At 37.9% G+C, this 22,557-nt stretch overlaps 1 protein-coding gene across 17 annotated transcripts in view; it reads left to right on the top strand.

The window, feature by feature from the left end:
* Positions 1–22,557, top strand: part of syne1a (spectrin repeat containing, nuclear envelope 1a) — a 182,778-nt gene that overhangs the window by 111,419 nt on the left and 48,802 nt on the right. For 7 of the 17 annotated variants that reach the window (XM_041252397.1, XM_041252398.1, XM_041252405.1 and 4 more), the window contains 20 exons: positions 409–574; positions 940–1,095; positions 1,423–1,575; positions 2,179–2,361; positions 3,219–3,356; positions 3,488–3,673; positions 4,130–4,252; positions 4,817–4,999; positions 5,452–5,595; positions 6,988–7,185; positions 8,006–8,146; positions 10,999–11,166; positions 11,637–11,798; positions 14,581–14,775; positions 16,905–17,078; positions 18,625–18,816; positions 19,186–19,230; positions 20,519–20,653; positions 21,100–21,200; positions 21,933–22,089. In XM_041252397.1, coding sequence (XP_041108331.1) covers positions 409–574; positions 940–1,095; positions 1,423–1,575; positions 2,179–2,361; positions 3,219–3,356; positions 3,488–3,673; positions 4,130–4,252; positions 4,817–4,999; positions 5,452–5,595; positions 6,988–7,185; positions 8,006–8,146; positions 10,999–11,166; positions 11,637–11,798; positions 14,581–14,775; positions 16,905–17,078; positions 18,625–18,816; positions 19,186–19,230; positions 20,519–20,653; positions 21,100–21,200; positions 21,933–22,089 — 3,100 coding nt within the window. The remainder of the gene's footprint in view (positions 1–408; positions 575–939; positions 1,096–1,422; positions 1,576–2,178; positions 2,362–3,218; positions 3,357–3,487; positions 3,674–4,129; positions 4,253–4,816; positions 5,000–5,451; positions 5,596–6,987; positions 7,186–8,005; positions 8,147–10,998; positions 11,167–11,636; positions 11,799–14,580; positions 14,776–16,904; positions 17,079–18,624; positions 18,817–19,185; positions 19,231–20,518; positions 20,654–21,099; positions 21,201–21,932; positions 22,090–22,557) is intronic. The other 10 variants (XM_041252410.1, XM_041252413.1, XM_041252403.1 and 7 more) reach the window with 6 other exon arrangements.

Raw genomic sequence — 22,557 nt, 5'->3', positions numbered from 1 at the left:
ATAAAATATTTATTTTCCATGGAACAATAAACAGAACAGTTTAACATGTGGGACCAAATATATGTGTTAAATAATGAAGTATGCCAATACCAAAAAACAATGAACATTCAGGGATGTCATAAATTACTTAAATGGTCAGTATGCTTCAGTAAATACTAGTTGCGTCAGAAAAAATAAGCTTTGACAAGAACGCAAAACATAATGTGGGTTTGCTTTCACCAACCCCAAAGGGACAGAGGCTCCCTTATCAGAAAGAGAGATACTGGCATTGTAGTAATGAGTTTGAGTCTGCTGCCAAATTTGAACTGGCAACAGAATGCAATGATGCATTGAAATAGTGCCAATATCTAGCTGTTGGCTTGTTGTATATCATCAGTGTGATGTGAATAAAATGCTTTGTGTTCAAAGCATTCTGCAGAAGGTAAGGAAGAGCAATAAGCTGGTTCAGCAGGAGCTGAAAGAACGTGAAGATGTGGAAAAGGAGCTAAATACAGTGAAGACATGGATCCAGGACACACGGGAGTATCTTCTGAACCCCACAGTAGATCTGGATGCTCAACTAGAAGAACTAGAGGTAAACTTGTAAAGCTAAAATTATGTTTATGTTAAAAATAACATTAGATGGTTACTGACAATTGAGTTCAGTTGCATGCTGGGATTGCAGTGTCAGGAGCCAAGTCACTTGCAAGCAATGATATGGAAGTGTTTGTTTCTGCCAATAGCCTTCAGTTATTTGAAATTAACTGTAAAGGGCAGTTGCTAACTGGCAGCATGGGAGCCATGGTAAGTAAGAATAAGGCTACAAAACCCCTACAGCACTGACCAGTAGTGAGAGCATTTTGAACTAGTGTGTATTGAAACTACAAAAAGATGGTTAGATGCTTGATAAGTATATAGCAAACAGCATATTTATAGGTGCTTGATCTTTTATGTTTCCAGATCAAGCTCAGGGAAGCGATCTCCCACCATCAGACTGTTGAGAAGGTTGCAGATCAGCAGCAGAACAAGTACCTGGATCTGTACACCATCCTGCCTTCAGAGATCTCTGTGCAGCTGGCTGAGGTGACTCTGGCCTTGGGGGCCATTGAGGATCAGGTATAATCAGCAGTCATTATATTTCCCTTTTAAACAGCACGTCAGAAGTTAACTCTTCAACTTACCTGTAATCCAAGACTTAGATTCTGCATTGTGTATACTCATGAGAAAGCAGACCTAGTTAACTGTATAGTTGGTTTACGTTGCTTCACCAGGTGGCACTATACCATTAAATAAGCATATTCACTGCAAACTGTTCACATGTATATATGACTTTAAATCGTATCCATGTTTGCATATGTATATCTAAAGACAGCTATGTAGAGGACAGGGAATCACGTGTTACCTTTTTTGTTCTGAAAACGCTGTGGTGTGTTAATGTTTTAGGTCCAAACAAGGGAAAGAGAAATCCAACAAACCAGAGCTGTAAACGAGGACTTCAGTTCAAGAATCCAAGACATTTCAGAGACAATGAAGACAATTTCATTGAAACTCAAGGAAAAAACAACAGATATTATGCAGGCTAAAGAGGAAATAAAGGTAAGCATTTTGTTATAACTGTTTTGTTGTTTACAATGTGTGTCTGTCTGTCTGTCTGTCTATCTTTAAACGTATCCATCTGTATATTTATTTACTTATATCTATCTATCTATCTATCTATCTATCTATCTATCTATCTATCTATCTATCTATCTGTCTTTTGCCTAGGTATTTTACATTGTCTGGTGTTGGAATATTAAGACAATGCATGTGGTTGGCTAAGCTTTAGCTCAGTAACATCTGTTGTTTCAGAGGTGACCCAGTTAATTAGTTAGATGTAATCTGTCTGAGAGCAAGTCACTGGTAACTGATTGACTCCCTGCCAGTATACTGTACTTGATTTTACAAGACAATGTTTCTCTGTTGGTTTTACATATTATGCTTTGAGCAGGAAGCATTTTTTTCAATACAATCTTGGGAAACATGCATGCAACAACAAATTTGAATAAAATGATACAAAGAAAGGCACAATGCAAGTTCAACTATCAACTATACAACTATCAATCTAATTTATAACAAAACTATATTAAATATTTAAGCATTTTGCTTTTTCACACAAGTGTTTTAACTTTTAAGTGAACATGGTTTGTTTTGTTATTTTAGGGTCTGTGTGAGGAACTTGAGAGCTGTGGTATTAAACTGGTTGAACTGGATGCTTCAGTGCAAGATTTTTCAGAACAAAACCCACAGCTGTCCAAACTCGTGAGTGATGCCATTGGGAAGCTATCTGAGATTCACCGTCATACCCGCAGGCTGGCAGAATACAGAACAGCAAAACTCAAAAAGGTACACTGAGCACATTATACTTAAAAAACGTCAGTGAAATCTTAGAAATGGATGTAAAACACTTTTGATTAGACGCTTTCTTTATTTCCTTTAAAAAATGCAGTATGTCATGCACTGAAAATACACATTTGCGAGTGTCTGTAACTTGTTTGGTCACAGCATGTACAAGTTGCTATGTAGTCAGCGAATGAAATAGAAGGAAGCATGTAGTTTGGTGACAGCTAAAATGCACAAAAAAAATTGTGAGTAAACTGTTTTATGTAAAGACAAAAGAACAAATGCATCAGACAACATAAGTGTCTTTCTTTACAACATGCTGTTTGTTTCAGAGTCGTCAAAAACTGTGATACGCCAGGCGCATACACCTGTAAAAGCTCTTGTGTATGTTGATGTAGCTAAAACTATATTATTTGGTGAACTTTCTGTGAATTCTTGTTTTTTTGCCACACCTGGTTCGTGACATGTACTAACAATGACTGTGTCAAAATGGCAGCCTTAATTGTAGTACAATATTTTTTAAACAAAAGCATCTGTAAAAAGCAGGCTTTGAGGAAAAACAGTAAATGGTCGTTTACTTGTAAATGTGTGCTGATGCTTATTTGAAACAGTATCCATTTGTATTAGACAAGGATTACAGTCTACCAAAACATTGATGTGAAAATAATAAAGCGAGCTTGCTTGATCTTTTAGCTTCTTACCAGAACTGTTGTAATAACAGTTCTGGTAAGAAGTTAAGTTATTGTAAGAAACCTTGTGTCAGGAGCACAAGGTTTAAATGTATTATGATGTAATACACACCTGTATACCCTTGATGAGGGTGCATTCATCTAAGTATGTTTGTTGTCTGATCTTTCTAGGCTGCTACACATTTAGAAGACTTCAACGAAATGCATGAATTCATCATGACGTGGTCAGAAAAAGCTAAGGCCCTTGTGGAAAGCCACATAGTCTGGAGTTCAGCTTCCCAGCTTCACGATCAGCTGAGGACTTACCAGGTACAGTGGCAAGTTTGTGAGGTTTTTTGACTATAAATCTACAGAGCAAGCCAAGTGCATTTTTTCAGTTCTTGTGTTAGAAAGTCCTGGTGGTGTTTCTAATGAGGTGTGTGTTTTTTTGCCCATGTCAGGCTGTTCTGCAGGAGTCTGGAGAGATCCACAGCGACCTGGAGGCCATGAGTGAGAAGATTGAGTACCTCTCTGAGGTGTATCATACACAGGGGATGTCTCAGCAGGTGTCTGAGCTCAGCAGGCAGACAGAGGAGCTGCAGCAGCAGCTCAGGTCTCGCTTTCAGAGCCTGCAGGATGCTGCTAAGGTACTGGAGCATTCGTCGTCATGTATTGTGTGTGGAAATGGTCATCTCATTGATTCACTGTTTACAATCATTAAAGGAAGAGCTGTGCAATACTGTAATACTGTAGACAGTTACTGCTGTACTTTATAGTATTACAATCCACTTCGACATACAGGGAATTGCATTCAGGTCGACTAACGTATGTCTTCATATACTATATATATATATATATATATATATATATATATATATATATATATATATATATATATATATATAGTTTCAGGAGATTGTGATAGTAATATGGGCAAACATGTATTTTAATACAGAGCATACATTACACAATGTGTACATTGGCAGCTCTAGGTGATGTGTATGGAACGCATGCTTTCCACTTTGTTTATTGATAGTAAGTTGTCTCTTAAGACCAATGCTGCAAGACATACATCCTGTTCTAATCAAATGTCTGCTTCTCAGGACATGGAGAGATTTGAATCTGAAGTAAAGGCACTGCATGCTGCTCTGGAGCAAGCCCAGGCTACCCTGACCTCACCTGAACTGGCACGTCTGAGCCTCAGGGAGCAACTATCTCACAGACAGGTACAGCATCTAACAAGCACAATACATTAGGGTTAGGGAATATACAACAACTAGTGTAGCATGTCACTGAGTAACAATTGAACTTTAACAATATAGCAGAAAATAATCAAGGTTTTTACTGAGAAATGTTGTATTCTTACCAAAAGGTAAGCATTGTTTATTTCACTGATTTTTACACAAAATGTAGACCAATAATTTACATTCAGTAGATACATTTGTGTAATTAATACATTCTTTAGTACAAGGTTGTCTGTTTAATTTACTGTAGCTCCGATACAGGTTATTTTCAATTGTTAGCATTCTCAACAAATAGAAGAAAACAAGCTGCTTTTAAAGTCCATACACCAATACCACCTAAAATGTATTTAACCAGTAAATTTGGAAATTAATAATGTGCATACGTTTATCTTTTATTAAACGCAGCTAAAGGACCTTGAAATTGATTCAGCTAATTAAGTCTGGAGTATAAGGAAAGAGCAATACAAATATATAATATTCAATATTCTGATACCTGCATGTCCAGGACTCACTGTAGTGTTTGCTTGTCTTTACCTTGACTTTTAGAGTTTGCTTACTGAAATGGAGACATTTAAGCAGAAAGTTCAGGCTGTGCAGGGATGCCAGAGTGCCCTGCGAATCCCTGAAGAGGTGGTTACTAACCTTGCAATCTGTCACACTGCCTTGAGACTGCAGGAGGAGGCCAGTCGACTGCAGCACACCACTATCCAGCAGTGCAACATACTGCAGGTGGGTTTACTCCTGCCACCTTTACCAACACCTGCAGCACAGTACCAGCTCAAATTATAACAGTGCCTGACTAGTGTGTTCAAATGACAAGAATCCAAGTGTTTTTATTGTATTTAAAGTGGAATGGAATATGTGCATTACAGAACATAAACCCTCTAGTATCTCTAACAATATTACCCGATTGATGCAGAAATGTATCATAAGTAGTATAGTCCTTTATAGACACAATAAAATAAATATGACAATGTTAAATCAAAGAAAAGCATCAAAGACAGTAACATTGATTAGGATGTATGATTTATTTTGTCCTGCAAAAGAAATAGACCCTTTTTTGGACTCTTAAGATAATGCATTGTGTTTAATATCATATTCTCTTCACAAGCGGGCAGATTGACCAGAAGGGCTTAGGGAGGGAAGCGTGTTTGAATTCTTCTCTAATGTTCCCACTGCAGGAGGCGTTGGTGCAGTATGACCAATATGAGCAGGAGGTGAAGCATTTGCAGCGGCTGATTGAAGAAGCTCACCGGGTCATCCAGGACAGACCCGTTTCAACCAGTAACATCAAGGAGCTGCAGGCTCAGATCTCACACCATGAGGTAAACACATTCTGATGTAATTATTTTAGGAAAGGGTTTTTTTGTTCCAAAGGCTTTGCCCCTGGTAGCTTGAATCTCATTTTCATTTTCTAATAGAATTTGAACTGCTTTGGTCCATGTTGAACCAGTCCTATGTTAACTCTGTACCAGGATCTTTTTCCGTTTGCATAGTTCTGATACGCAAGTTATACAAGCTTTACTGTAAACATGCCGATTCTATAAGATTGTTCAGACCAAGAACCCACAAAATGAACGAGAGAAATTGTCAGTTGCATCATAAAAACCTCATTAAGATTCATACGTTTGACCATTCAGATGATTTCACTGTTTTACACCTTGGTAGTTTATGTCTGTGCAATGAAGTGTGATTGTTTTTGTTCGTTCAAGCAAAATGCAGTAATAGGAGAAGTCTGCTTTTTAAAATTGTTTTACAAACAGGCTATTTAGTTTCTACGAAATTGCAACCAATTTTAAGGTCAGTTTTATCACCCCACTAGCTTTCAGAATGTGTAAAAGTACGAACTTTGGAATTGTGTTGCATACTCACAATAGTGTATACATGTTAAAGTATAATAAAACAGTGACTGTTTTAGTCACAGAATAAATTTATACAGCTGTACTCCATTTAAAAGCATTTGGATGATATTGCCAGATTGAACAAAAACACTGTGTTCTGTTAGAATAATAATTCCACGGTCCATTCCAGTCTTTATTTAAAGGAATATAATTTTACTTCTTAAAGGAATCATGTGTTATAAAATGTCTAAATGAATTAAACATCGTCACTGTTTTTAACAACCCTTATTCTGGGATACACTGTTTGTGTGGCTCACTGGTATTTAGTCTTCAGGGAGCTATGCAGTGCATTTTTTACAGTTTCTCATCACATGACCTAATTATCATGATATTGGCCATCTGGAGGGGGGCAGGGGGAGGGGTTGGGCCTAACTCCATTTAGAAGCAGGGAGTTAGCTGTGTTGATTTTAGCTTTGACAGAGCAGCTTTTGAGTTTTGATTTTCCGCCCCTTTGTTCAGAAGAATATGTTGTAACAGGAGAGGACAGGGTTTGTTGAAGCTCACTTCCTGTGGATGTGCTGTTTCTTTGCTGTGCGGTTTCTCACCGCCAAAAACATCCTGTCTGCAGCTGAAAATCAGCAGTGCTGATGGTGATGTAGTATTTCTGCCAGCGCCCAAGCTGGGGCCTCACTGGTCTGCTGCTCTGACGGAGGGGCAAGGCTTCTGCTTTCTCGGAAACAGCAAGATGAACTCCTCCTCATAGCACTCTTGATCTGTGGTATACTATTTTAACTAGCTTTTTTCACATTTATTTGTTTCGGTCACTGTCGTTGCTGCTTGGTTGTTCTGAAGACTGACATGGAAATGTTTTCGTAGGCACTGGCCCAGAAGATTAAAGGTTACCAGGAGCAGATTGCCTCACTGAACTCCAAGTGCAAGATGCTGACAATGAAAGCAAAACATGCCACTATGCTGCTGACTGTAACAGAGGTGGAAGGGCTCTCAGAAGGGCTGGACGAGTTTGATGCCGAGCTCCTTCCCACACATTCTCCTGCTCATCCCTCTGTGGTGATGGTAAGCTCCCCAGCTGCTACTGCTGCTAAAAGTACTCGTACAGCATTTCCTCAGCTCTAACTGACTTTGCCCTCTGCTTGCCTGATTTTAGTACATTGCACTGCTGTAACAAGCAACTGCAAAGCAGCTGCCCTTTCATGAGAACTGCCACTGACATGGAGTATTATTTACTTTAAATCACTGCTTGTATGCATAATCAGGTTAGTCTTTTCAGAGAGCTGATGTGATTGCATACTCTTTCTGAATACATGCTGAATGGAAATACAGTAATACATGTTTTCAGTTACTTTTAGAAGGATCCATGTATTTCAAAACACAAGTGACATGCAAGGCAATCTCACTGCTTCCATATAGTAAATGCAGCACAGTGCATTATAACAATCCCAGCATGTATAGCCTATCAGATATGATATAGAGGCAACTGTAGTTCGTAAAAGCATCACCAAATAGGTTTTGCTATCAAACTTGATTTTATTCACAAGAATCTGTACTTTAAAGGTGTAACAATCCATGAAGAAAAACATTTTCCTGAAATTAGAATTTATTCATAAACCAAAAATGTAGTGGCATAATGCAAATAACTAAAAAATAATATGTTGCATAGTGTTGCTGCCTGAATACAGTGTTGTCAGGAGTTAATAACACTTTAGTCCTGTTCACAAATGAATTGGTATTAGTCTATTATTCCACCTTTTAAACAGCTCATTATTGCTCGATTATCTTAATGATTATGCTATACGTCTCCCTCTTTTGATTTTGTCTGCTCTTTTCCAACCTGCAATCTTCTTGCCTGTGGGGGCGACTTGCTTCTTTGTGTCAGATGACCGCTGGTCGCTGTCACACTCTTCTCTCACCTGTCACTGAGGAGTCTGGGGAGGAGGGGACCAACAGTGAGATTTCCTCCCCACCTACCTGTCGTTCCCCCTCACCTGTGCCTAACACTGACGCTTCTGTTAACCAGGTACCACCTACTGGACTTTTATGTCATCCTGCCTGCAGGCTTTTGCATGGGACAGGCCGGCAGTGTTGAAGCTCAAGCCTTAAGACCATTGCATCACTAATCCCTGCCCAGATTATAAATTAATAGGCAAGAGCAGCTGTTAAAGAGCTTTTGCCAGAAAGTTTTGTCAAGGCCAGTCAGTGCCCCTCTACATGGCAGCACAACAAGAATAGGCATCTTTTAACAGTGCCCCTTCTAGAAGCCTATATTGATATGAGAAGGAATGTTTATTATGTCAACTGACTGAAAGAGGAATATACAAATCTCTATTTATTTTAAGCAATGCCAGTGGGATTTGTTTTGATGTAAGGTTGGCATTACCAGAATTGATAAAATTATAAAACACAAAAATCATATAAATTTATAAAAAAAAAATAAAAAAAAAAAAGTTTTACTAAACAATGCATGAGTTCAGTTTGTTGACATTTAGGCATGTTGACAGGAAATGTACTTTACATGTACTCTACCTAACTATGAAAGGACCCTTCACTTATTTACAACTCTCAATATTTCAAATTATTTTCTGAGTTTAAAAAAACTCCTTATCATTTTCATTTAAAAAAAATGCCTAATTGTATGATTATTTAATAAAGGCTTGAACACTTGACTTTGGAAAGCATGTCTCATGCACAACTCTGCTGATGGTAACACGCTGTAACAATTAAAAAGTGTAAGCGTGTACTACACGAGTCACTGGAAAACCTTTTGCATTTAGAGTACCCTCTTACAACAATGCCTTTCAGCAGTCCTAATATATCCAGCTAACACAGCATTCATCACACTAAAGGGGCTTCATTGATGTATGCAGCACTTTCTTTGAACAAGGCACAATATTTATTGTGAGGTTCCAATGCCCCCCCCCCCCCCCCCCAACAGGTATATCAAAATGTTTAGACCAACAACACTGTACAGCTATGGCCAAAAGTTCAGCAGCAGCCTATAGAATTAACACATTTTGCTCTGTTGCTCCATTTTATTACGTTAATATATTGAATTGCATACCCCGCTTTGCAGTTTTCTATATACTTAACGAAAAATTGTGATATCATGTTGTAGTTTCTTTCATTACATGATGTAAATAAAATATCTAAATTCTGTTCATATAGCTTTTTTTTCTCAATCTTAAAATTGTAGGTGATGCAAAACCTTTGGCCATAGCTGTACACAACATTACTATGCTTGTTAGAAATCTACATTTACCTACATTTTAAAATGACATTAACTATGACTTACTAGAGGTGTGTATCTCAGCCTTGACATCTGTTATACCAAGTTTGTATATCTGAATTTGAACAAAAAACAAACAATGGATATCGATTCAGCAGAATATTTCTCCTTCAACTAGTAGTACTACTTGTGACATTCAAGTTATGTGCAGGAAGGGAAGCTTGAGAGATTTCAAATATTTTTCAAAGATTAAATCAGCTTCCCTTGAGATCTTTTGGGTTGTTATAGTCTTTTGGGTTGTTATAGTCACTTAAAGGGTACAAAATGATATTTTTATTTTATTGTGTTACATGTAACCATGTGTTGCTACAAATGTTTACGTAAGGTGTGGGTATTATTATTTATTATTATTATTATTATTATTATTATTATTATTATTATTATTATTATTATTTGTTTTTGTTTACATTTTGAACACTTTCTTAAACTTTTAAATTGTATTACCTGCCTCAAGGTGGCTTCCCATGTACCCGCATGGACCTTTCAGAACTACATTTCCCATCATCCTCCTGCTCCATGGTAAATCCATCTCAGTTACATATCTGAGGAGGAGGATGATGGGAAATGTAGTGCTGAGAGGTCCATGCAGGTACATGGGAGGCCATCTTGAGGCAGGGAATACAATTTAAAAGTTTAAAAAAGTGTTCAAAATGCAAACAAAAACAATAATAATAATAATAATTAAAACGATACACACACCTTACGTAAACAGTTAGGAACACATGGGAACATGTAACACAATAAAATAAAAAGGTCCTTATGTGCCCTTTAAGGTCTTTCGTGCTAACCAGTGTATGTCTGAACTGTTGGATGGTTTACACATTCCTGACCTTTTTGTAGCTGGTAATGTTTTTTGGCATGGAATTTCACAGCAGGAATGCACGTGATCATCTACTAGAAGTCTTTCTTATATAAGGACGTTTGGAGAATCTAGTTATTTCATTCTACTGATAAGAAAGTTAACCATAGTGACTGTACTGTATGTTATTTGAAAATCATTACAAACCTTATGCAGCTAGCTAATTTAACCCTTTTCTAATGTTGACTGGTTTAGTTTCCTGAATACTTGAAAAATAGTCTGACCAATGTTATATGACTTGGTCATTCCAGAAAAAAACAGTTAATATACCATATCTGTGACAAATTTTACAGCTGTGTTCTGTAATTGATTTGACTTCCTCAGCACGCAATGACACATTTCATACCTGCCATTGTAGTTCTGTTTTTATTCTGAGATGGTAAGACACTAGACATGCCTCAGTATGTCCAAATACCATATATTAAATCGAAATAATAAAAGTATGCAAGTATTTCAAGTTCAGCTACTAGACAGTAAGGGCATAGCCAACAACTGTACTGCAATTTCAGAGTTTAAAAAATTCCTGTGGTTCAGTCATGGTCAGCGTATGAAAAAAGTTGAACTGGATTCCCTTGCCTCAAATTTCTCTTCTCTTCTGTTCTCTTCTCTGAGAAACCTTAACTGTTCCAATTATTCTTGCTGTAATAAGAAAAAGATTTGGATTATTTGATTAAATGTCTCCATTCCAGTTCCTTTGAAAGTGCTATACTGTGCTTCATGCTTATAGGACATTGCTTATTACCAAGCCTTATCTGCCGAACAGTTGCAGACAGCAGCTGCTGAGATTCAGCCCAGCACATCACCAGCTCAGGAACTCTGTGAGTCTGGACTGGAGTCCGCTGCTGTCGCCAAACTTGACGACCTACAGCGCTCTTGGGAGACGCTGAAGAATGTGGTGAGTCTCACAAAGCAACATGGAGCATGCAGGAAAACTTTGTAACAACACACAGCCGGTGGTGCATTCCTTTTGTTCATAAGTTACTGAGTACTTTGTTAATATCTTTGAAGAATTAGCATGGCATCCTAGCTACAAGACAACTCAACAGTACAGTGTGTCTTTAGTTGTTGTATTGAAATCACCAGTCGGTATGCTATTGTAGAAATCTGTTTGAAGTCTAAAGCATATGTGCCTTTTGTTTTCAAACCTAGTAACTATTATATTTACGAATTCACTGTTATTTTAATATTTTAACTCTTTTTACAGAGGATCAAAACTGATTTTAAAATATTACTTTAATTTTATATATAATATATATATATATATATATAACAGGAGAAATTCAAAAGTTAGTTTTTGTTATTTTTTTATTTTTGTTATTTTTATTCTGACTGATCACAAACAGGGTGTTCAATCGTTTTTTTCAGATCAGTGAAAAACAGAGAACTTTGTATGAAGCCCTCGAACGCCAGCAGAAGTTTCAGGACTCACTTCAGTCGATATCCGCAAAGATGGAGTCTATCGAAACCAAACTGAATGGAGCTTTGGAAGCCAACAGGACTCCTGAGAGCCAGATGGCAGCACACCAGGTGAGATGTTGTTTTTTTTTTCCTAAGATTTGTTGTTATTTTACTGACATATTGAAACAGTGGAATCCCATATATATTTCTCTGTTAAGGTTAGAATTAGGTTACAAGAAGAATGATCCATTTGTACTATAATGCGTTTGCACTGGCACAAGCACTCTGTTATAAGGCAGAACGCACATAGCATGATTTCTTAAGCGTTAAGTGTCAGAGATATAAAGGAGGATTGCTGTGTAGATACTGTATATAAAATCAGCATCTGGGAAACTGCTGAGAAATTTAATTGCTGTATCACTACAGTTGTTTTTCTTGTTGGTTGTGGTCTGTAATTTCCTGAATTTTTTTTTTCCTAATAGTTGAAACCTTTTGAGTACATAAAAAAAAAAAACACACACACACACACACACACACATATATATATATATATATATATATATATATATGTGTGTGTGTGTGTGTGTGTGTGTGTGTGTGTGTGTGTGTGTGTGTGTGTAATGAAGAAGAAAAGTAATTGATAAACTGAAAACTCAATATTTAAATAATTAGCTGCAAAGTTCCATCTTCCGATGATCGAGTATCCTGTTGGATCCTGATTCTCCTAGGATATAGAGCTGTTTGCTGTTTTTGAATTCTCTCTTTTAACATTAAGGATTGATTGTGCTTCTACCAGACTAGATCACTTGCGCATTTTTGGGTAAAAAAAAGAAATCTTGGAACCACATGACAGCTGTGTTACATCTTGACACAACATTTAACCAGTCAGAGAGCTGAAGGGGTGGGTTTTCTGCATTAAGCACTTTGAGAGGTTAAAACGTTGAAATGACTGCTAAAAAAGATAACTGGTTATTTTCAAATAAAAAATAGTGACAGTGAATGCAGGGTTTTCAAAATAAGTCCACCGCCTAATACTATATTTGCGCCGGCTACTTTATTAAAAATATATTAAGATTATTCTCGGGTATTATCATTTGGCCAATTTTTTGTTGTATTATTGTACTGTAAGGTTATATATACTACAAAAGCTATACATAAATATACAAGCTATACATATGCCCCCCCCCAAAAAAAAAAAAAGCGAATTCCTTTTGATATCATAAAAAAATATGTATTCAGGTGCTTGTGAGAGCTATTAGGGATTCAGTATAGAGGCTGTATGCCTTTAAGAAGAAGGGCGTGATGGGATAGCAGCTGAACACTATTCACATTATTCAAGTTCTTTGTCGTGTTACATATTTAAGGTAAGGCAAGTTTATTTTTCTGTTAAAAGTGCTCCCGGCTATAGTGTTCTGCTGCCCGGCTGTACAGAATTCCTGGGGAGAACCCTGATATATATATGTTAGGACCCCAACCCGAAATATGTCCTCATCTAGATCGGGTCAACCCCATTGGGTTAGGGTTAATTAAAATTTTTAGAACCCCAAAATCTTTTTTCTTGTTCACGGTGGGGTTGTCTTGCGAGTGACCCCATCGCGATGCAGAAAATTCACTGAACCCGAACCCGATCTGAAGAAGATCATCCGAAGACACAACCTAAATCAAGCAGTGAACAGCAACATCCCAGTGCGAGTCGGTCTTCCAGTTAAAGCTACAACACCACATTAGCTGTGCAGTACACAACATAGTGCCATCATTTTTGCTGTATTTAGAATAAAATAACACATTAAATAGCAACCTAATATTCTACATGTGTTTAATTCTAGCATGTAATAACATTAATACAATAATCAGAATGGTGCAACAATTGTATATTGTTGGAATGTATTATCTATTTTGGCCAGGTTACAATATTTCAGTTCAATCAATCAATCAATCAATCAATTGAGTATTAGTGGAGAAACTCCAACCTCCCCGAGTGACACACCTGTCAAGGGAACAGCCAGCATCTCTGAGCTTGAAGAGCACAGCTGACATGTAGGGGTGCAACACCTGATGCAGACACACTATGTATCGAAACGCATTTAGTTTGTTTTTGGTTTTCTTTCATATAATAAAACGTTTTTTAAAACAAAATATAAGAGGTATCTGATGCATAATATTAGCGGTTAAGTCTCATGGCTGGTCGCACACATACGCCATTGCTGTTAACTTTTTTTTTTAAACTCTGCAGAGACATTAATATCTATATCTGTCTGTTTATCTATCTATCCATCTATCTATCAAGGGTTTCTGTGACGTCATAAATTACAAGCCCGAAGGTCGAGTAATTTTATAAACTGTCACAGAAACCTGAGATGGAATTGTTTTCCTGTAACTCACTGAAGAGGCCCATCTGTTATTTTTTATAATACATGGATACCCTTGTGATGCTAATATTAAAGAAGACGAGATTCAGCAGTACAGTTTAGTTTTTTTAAACGTAGTGTTTCACTACTGTGCAAGGTCGTTTCTCCAGTCTCTCTGAGATATGACTGTACCAACTTTACATCTTTTTTTTTTTTTAACGTATTCTCATTTTGTTGATTATTAATGAACATTTCTGTACTGTGGGTGTTGTTGATTGAAAACGAGACATTTTGTGTTTAAATTGAAAGTGATGGTCTCGAGGAGTCGAATGGGTCAACGCTGAAGTATATTTTCCTTATCACTTTTTGATGTCACTGCTGTGGTATTATGCCTTTTTTTCTGAATGGCTCAGGATGCAAATATAGCCTTTATCCATATATACACACATATATACACTGTAGCTGTTTTTCATTTTGCCTTAAGTTTTCCAAGCACGCAACCAGTGTGCCTGATTATCCTTTGTTGTATTCTGTATAAACCTGCTGTTCTTGGCCCTGCTCAGGCCCTGATGGACGAGATCCTGATGCTGCAGGATGAGATCAATGAGCTGCAGACTTCCTTTGCAGAGGAGCTGGTGTCTGACACCCTGGACACTGACACTGCCGACCAGCTGGCCATGCAGTCCACGCTGATAGTCCTGGCAGAGAGGATGGCCACCATCAGAATGAAGGCCTCTGGGAAACGACAGCTTCTTGAGGTGAAAACAGAAGGCTTTTCTAGCTGCTTGCTGCATCCTCCTTCCATTGCATTTCCTAATTTCAAGCTTTTATTCACTTTCAATTCTGTTTTTTTTCTTTCAGTTATTTTAAGGTCTTCCCCCTGCACTGGCTAAAGCCCCTTACAGTGTAAGAACTCTAGGTCAGGATACTGTCCCAGTGGTTTAAACTTACCAGGTAGAATGTGAATCAGGATACTTTCTAGAACCAGTGCGCGCATTTTACTTAATATGGAAGAGAAAAAAGAACGGTTAAGGACATACCTAAACAATGTGACAACAACACATGTATTGGCACATCTACAAATCAATGCAGGATTTATAAACCATGGTTCAATAGGTAGAGGATTCCTTTTCAGGAGCTAGTACTGTGACAGGGGAAATCGCTAAGGGTTTGCAATTCTAATCTAGTGACACCCTAACTTGAAATAGTTATTAAAATGATGCACATCACATGTTTGATAGTAAGTAATAGCAGGGACAACCTGTGTAGCGTGTACCTGTACTGTAGGAGACGTGACCACAGGCGTTTCCTGGGGATAGATACAAAAATGTATAGCCACACAAATCCATTCCATGACACGTTTGTTTTTTTTAAGCTACTGCACAGTTCTTTCCCTGTTAAAAAGGGTGCTGCAGCATGGCCACTTCAGCAAAGTTCTGAGCTTTCTGCTGGTCTTCTCTTTGAGCATTGTAAGTTATGTTCTACAGTGGGCTTTTTCTATCTGCAATTGCAACTTGTAGTAGGGAGAGCTAAGCCCATTACTGAAAAATAGTGACATTGCATCCACTAATAACTAGGTGAGATATATATATATATATATATATATATATATATATATATATATATATATATATATATATATATATATATATATATATGATGTAGTGCATCACTAGCAGTAATAACTCAAGACAAGCCAAGCTGTCTTGAGCAATCATATTAAAGACCTCCTTGAACATGAAGTGTTCAGCATGCAATTGCAGATTTCATCGTGTTTTATTATACCACATGTTTAGTTGTCTAGTGCTTGCGTCTGACATTTAGAATATATGGGCAATGTAGTATTTGTAACAATGCATTATAAACGTAATACACTACAGTATAAATGTCTAGAAAGACTGTTAATGCAAAGATCAGTCCAAGACAGCTTGTGAAAAAAAATTTGATTCATTATTAACTAGACAGGTAATAGAAGGAATTACAAATCTCTGCTTCCCCACACAATAATATTGATTCCAAAGCTTTAATGTCACAATTTCCTTGTGACATACTAGTATAGTAAGTAGCTACCCTTGAAAAAGATATGTTGTTGTATTCAAGAGAGTTGTTCATTTGATTAATTTACATACAAATTATGCTAAGCCTGTAGCCTGTAGTTTTATTTGCCCATATGTTTTTGAATAAGTCTGGTTTATCACTCTCCATATGAAATGTATGCACGTAATGTGGTAAAGGGAGTTACATATATAAATACAGGACACTTCAAGTGTACAAGGTCTTATGAGTGAATACAATCTGAGATGGAATTGAAACACTGAAGTGCTGCTTTCCTGTATTCAGTGCTGCTATAAATGCAGTGACCTCGCAATGTGTTGACTCAGCAGCTGTGGGGAAGAGTTAAGGAAATGAGTCAAAACATCCTGGAAGTCACTGCAGCAGAACAGAGCAGTCTACTATTGATTAAGAATCTGTTTTTAGTGTGTGTATGTATTGGTTTGTACAGACATCTGCAGTGTTGTATACTGGATAATAAACAGAAAACACTATATTCAGGAAGTTGCTAGATCCCATATTTCATATAAAGTATCAGTTACTGTAACAGGAGTGTAATTAATTGGCATTTTTGTGTCTGTTCATCAGTTTTATATCTGGCAGGGAGAGAGAGGTTAAATAGAATCTGTTTCATACTTATATCAATGTAAAAACTTTAGCTTTCTTCAGTTTTGCCTCTTCAACTAGCTACCATTTGGACAGTGCATATATACCTGCTTGTAGCCCCCTTTTCCTCAATGACAGCAGCATGTTCTCAACTTGCCCACCTGACATGTGCACCTGCAGTGTGGTAAGGTGTGTTAGGCCAACCTGACTGTATGTACTGTCCCTGCAGGAGAAGCTGAATGACCAGCTGGAAGAGCAGCGTCAGGAGCAGGCCCTGCAGAGGTACCACAGCGAGGCTGACGAGCTCGACCACTGGCTCCTCAGCACCAAGGCCACCCTGAAGACAGCGCTGCAGCCCGCCGAGGAGCACATGCACATGGAGGAGCAGCTCAACGACTGCCAGGTACTGCAGCTCGGCCAAGGAGCCCTCATACTTCACAATGTGGAGGTGTGATGCAGAAACAATGGATAGAGCTCTGCTGCGTGCTGGATTCTAAATAAGAAAAGGGTCTATTTTAATGGTCTAAACAGCCTTGAATACTGATACTCTTTTTATATGAATCTGCCCCGGGGGGGATGTATTATTAAAGGTTAAGAGTACATACCAGTTTTGTAAGCCATTTACTGTAAAGTCAGTCAAAATGTACTTTACTGATTAATATCAAATTCTAATGTATTCTCTCTCTTTATAAAGTTATATCTACTAACCCAGATCAACTAAAGGTAAACTGTTCATTCGTCTTTGTAGATAAAGTATTAACATTGTTTTGAAACTAAATAAATACAAGGTACTATTAAATATAATTTATTGGCTTTCAAAAAACTTGACCTATTGCTTCAATCATAGATATTAATGTACAATGTATAAGAGACACACAAATATTTAGTCTTGTGTCTTTATCAGTGTAAAAATCTTTAACAGCTGTAGTTTTTAAGCAAAAGGTATCTGAGTAAGATAATCCAATTGCAATTTTAGTAAATAAAGGTTATTTAATAACTTATTTCATAAAGTTTAAAAAAAAAGTGTTTTGTTCCTCAGGAAAGGTTTCCCTTATTTTCTCCCTTTTCCCTGATTTTGCACTGGTGTCTGACACATTTCTTTCACAGAGCCAAGCTTTGTGCACGACAAAATAGTTGCCAAGGGAAATTGAACTGCTTTCTGAGCAAATCAGCTGCATGACACAAGAGGGAAGATCACTAGAATTGTGTGCTATATCTGTTCGTTCTGTGCATCATCACATAAACAAACTTATTAGCTGTTCTAAACAAGCCATACAGTAGCTTGGCTCTTAAGCTCCTGTGTGTTAAGAAGATTATACAAATGTCTTTGGATTTCTGAGGGCTATTCAGCAGCAGTGGGTCGCTGGGAGTTACAGCATTAGCTGATCAATAGTCAGTGGGTTGTGAGTTGAAGGAGGAGGGGAAAGGGAAGCCTCATTGCATATACAAGAAGTCAGGCTTAGAAGCAGTAAAGCAGCAGCAATACTAGCGGGCCTGTGAGTGATCTATTCAGAGGCATTGTCTGAGGACGTCATGGTCCGGCCCTGAAAGAAAGAAGCATTGGGGTCAGGAATCCTCTGAGCAGCAGTTGGCACTGAAGTACAACAGGGCCTGCTAAACTGGTTTAAACTTTGTAATCTATTTTTCTTTCTTTTTTTAATACAAGTCCTGTTTGCTGTTCCAATTTAGAAAATCATTTTAAATGTTTCTTTTTCTCAGTGTGGAAAACTTAGCAGTGGACGCTACCAGAGCGTTAATGGTGTAGGAGAAAGTGTACACAGCCCTATGATGGGAAGACCTCGGTGCTTTGTGAATTTGGCTGGGGGCGAGGTAGGCCCCAGGCTCCCTTGCCGTTGAAGCTGCCTCAAGCAGTGTGTGTAACAGCCAGAGGCAGGAGCAGCAGCAGCAGCAGCATGTTTGAGTTTGCTTCTCTGTTCCTGCTGCTACAGAACATGCTGCTGGAGATTGAGCTGAAGGTGGTGTCCCTTTCGGAGCTCTCAGTGCACAGTGAGACCCTGCTGATGGAGGGGAAGGTGCACACCCGGGAGGAGGCTGAGCAGCTCACACACAAGCTGCGCACACTCAAGGGCAGCCTGTTGGAACTCCAGAGAATGTTGCAGAATAAGCAGATCAACATCCAAGTAAGCTTGCCCCCCATTCTTCATTCACTGCCCTCTGTGCCAGCTACTAAATAGTGTATGAGGTTTTGAGTTTATGAGTAAGGTTACAGTGTGGTACAAATTATAAGTAAAGTAAATGTTTCAGCTAGTACCTTCATCAAGTAAAATCAATGAAGCAAAAATAGTTACAATATTTAGTTCAATAATGAAGGCTAAATTAGAGTTACATGTAAACCAGTGAGTAAATATCAACATCCTGTGTTTCTTAATGTATTTTAAACACCATAGATACTGTATATTTGCTTTTATATTGCTGGACTTGAGGCCATTCATTCATGTTCTGTCTGAGTGAGATAGATCCTTGTTGACAGTTCCCTATTTGTTCTCCAGGCGACACTTGCATGGGAAGAGCTGAAAGCACCTCAGAGACAGCATGTAATAGTCTTGGTTTATGCTTTGTTTGATAGACCTCTTTTTGTTGTGTTTCACTGTCTTCCTAGGGTTGCCGTGCAAATCAATGTTTGTGATTGAACACAAAGACCACCTAGAGGTGATCACACTGAGACAGAGTACCTCTGGTAGACTGATGGAATAGCCATTACATCTGAATGCTGTCTACTGTACAGCATGTCAGTACTGTCTGCTGTGTAAAAAATAAAAAGCAATTTGGCCACTGGGTGTGACTGTGTTCTATGTAAAAAAAAAAAAAAAAAAAAAGCATTTAAAACGTGATTATCGACACTATTAAACAAGAAATCACTGTTTATCATATATTCAATTACCATTTCATATGAGAAAAATGTTTTAAAACAACAGCTGCAAATATTCTGAACTTTAACATATAATAGTTATGTCTTCTAGGTCAAGTTTTCTGTGTAGCATTTTGACATACGATTCAAAGCGAATCTGTTTCAGACCATTTTAATGGCAGCTATCAATCACAGCTGTCTTCTGCTGTAATTAGATTATAAACTTTTTTTTCCACTTTGAATCTAGGTACTTTGTTTAAGAATTTAATTGAACCGCTACCACAGTATGTTTATACATCTTCAAATTATACATTAAGTCAAATTTACTGCACCCAAAATGACAATTGTTTAATGAATCTGAATTAAATTGAAATGAAAAAAACAAACAAAAACTGCACAGTGCTGTTTGGCTGCAATTTACAATACCAGTGACTTCAAATAGCAGTTTATTATACAGATACTAACTAGGATTATAGTACCAGCCTCTACAGTGATTGTGTTCTGGGTGTGCTTTTTTTAGCTTTGTAATCAAACAGTGTTATGTTGATTTTTATTTCTACTATTAAATGTGATATCCCTGTAATTCTGCCAATCAGATAAGGAAAAGTGGAACGATCTACAGCAGGATTATTCACAAAACGTTAAGGACTGCTTTAGGAATGTATTTTTTAGAAGTTTGATGAACATTCTCTTGGGGCAAACGGTGCTTTTAAAAAATAGAGTAATTGCAAACTTGATTTTTCTTAATTAAAATAGGCATAAAAAACGGTCCGTAACAAAACATTCCTAAGAACAACAAAGTAAAACACTTGTGTGCAGTCACATACATTTTGACCATGATTCTCTTTTCTCCAAAAATCAGTTTTTATTCCACTTACCTGAGCACTTGCGCAAATTGAGAGGCATACTGCATGTTTTTGCCTCTCTGTGTCAGGTGAACAAAGCTCTTTCCTAACACCACTTTGCTATCCCAGCAGGGCACTCTGCAGGAGAAGGAGGACGGCGAGCCGGGCTCTGCCATCTGTCCCAGCCCCAGCATCCAGGAGTGGCTGGCCCAGGCTAGGACAACAAGGTCTCAACAGCATCAGGACAGCTTGCAGAGACGGAGGGTATGGGGGATTCAACCATATACAGAGCGAGCTGCAGATCAATAAGTGAATGAGTACAGCTGCATATCAGTGCTTTAGAAATACTGTAGGTACCAGTTTATGGAGAAGGTACTACCATTTGCAAATACTGGGTCCTTCAGAGGGCAGGTGTCTGTGTTCTTTTTTGTCCATTTGTAAGGTCTTGGTGAAAAAGTCAGTAGATAATTAGAGAGCTCATTAAAAAGCTCAATCACAAGACGTACAGTATAGCCCTGTTGACTATCTGCGTCACACATCAAAATTATCTGATTTAATTTTGCTTAAAGACACCTGAAAGAACTAGAGATGCAACTGCTATTTAAAATTACGCCAGCAGTATGAAGGCTGACCTGTGGGACACCCTGCAGTTAGGGGTTTCATTCAGTGCATGTTTTCACCTGCACCTTTGTGCTGATTCTTTGCTGTAGGAGCTGGAGGAGCAGCTAGCGGAGCAGAAAAAGCTTCTGCAGTCAGTAGCAAGCCGTGGAGAAGAGCTTCTAACCCAACAGACTGCTACGAAGAGTTTGAGGTAAGCACAGCCACCCTGCATCAAATGACTATAGTTATATAGGTCTACCTTAATGGAAGACAACAGCAGTACTGTTTATGTCAGTGACATGCACGTTTAAGTGGAGCATTAAAGCAGTGTGGTAGCTGTAGGATACAGGATGGAATTCAGTTCGCAGTATTTCTCATTATTTCACTGGTATAGGACACAAGAACTCTCACAGACAATAGCAACTTATTTGATGGCATAATTGGATTTGAATATATCACATGAAGTTTAAGAGGAAGGACTGCCCCCTATACAATTTACATCATCCAATTGTGGCCTCGCAAAATAGAGTGACTGACCCTTCTCTTACGTGTGATTTATTCGCATCCCTTCGCCTTCCCCAACTACACCCTTGTGTACTCTTTTTATGGGGGGTGGGGGTCTTCTGCCAAGTGGTACATTTCTGTACATAGCATAAGTATCAATATTGTAAATTTCTGTGTTATGGGGAGTTTGTCCTGATCTGCTGAATTGTAGTTAATGCTTAACATCAAACTTACTTAACAACCCATCCCCACTACCCCCTTTAATTACCCCCAGTGAGTCTAAAAACCAAGAACAGAGGATGTAGCTGGAAATTAATTGACTGACTCAAAGGGTAGGATATACACATAGTGGTGACTGTATGGACAAGGTTACCTAACCCTGTTGTTGAATTACATGAATTTTTTCATGTTATTATGTTATCTTATTTTCTCTCCTCAGTGAAAATCCTGCTTCAGTCCCGCGGGAGTTAGATTTGGAAGGACAGAAGCTAGCAGCACAGGAGCAGATGAGACAAAAATGGGAAAGTCTAAACAAAGAGTTCATCACCAAGCAGCAGCTTCTACAGAACACACTCCAACAAGATCACAGTCAACCGGTACTTTAACATTGTTTTAAAATGCGTTTTCAAGGAATGACACTTACATGACAAACTGTTTTCTTAATACTGAAGTTTTAAAATGAAATAAACTGAACTGGTAGATATTTTTTTATTTATTTTTTGTCCTAACATTATTGTGTTAATATTTATGAACATAAAGGGGTTCATATGCAAAAACAGTGCATGTTACTAGCAGTGGATTTTAGCCAGACTACAGCTGTGTTGTTACCGCTAATGCTGTTCTACACTGTAAATGTAATTAGAGATTTCTACTATATATCAGCAAGCAGCATTTTAAGTTAAACGGTTGCAAAATATAATTGCATTGTAGTTATACCAGTTTACTCCTCTGTTGCTGCATTTTAACTGCATTGGAGTAAGAAGTGGCTATAGGCTTTAATTTTTTATAAATAGACAGCGACTTTGTTTAGAAATACTATTTATAAAACATGTGTGTTTTAAACA

Source organism: Polyodon spathula, chromosome 6, assembly GCF_017654505.1.
Source record: "Polyodon spathula isolate WHYD16114869_AA chromosome 6, ASM1765450v1, whole genome shotgun sequence".
Lineage (NCBI taxonomy): Eukaryota > Metazoa > Chordata > Actinopteri > Acipenseriformes > Polyodontidae > Polyodon > Polyodon spathula.
The sequence above is the reverse complement of the archived record's forward strand: the minus strand, read 5'-3'. Positions and strand labels throughout refer to the sequence as shown.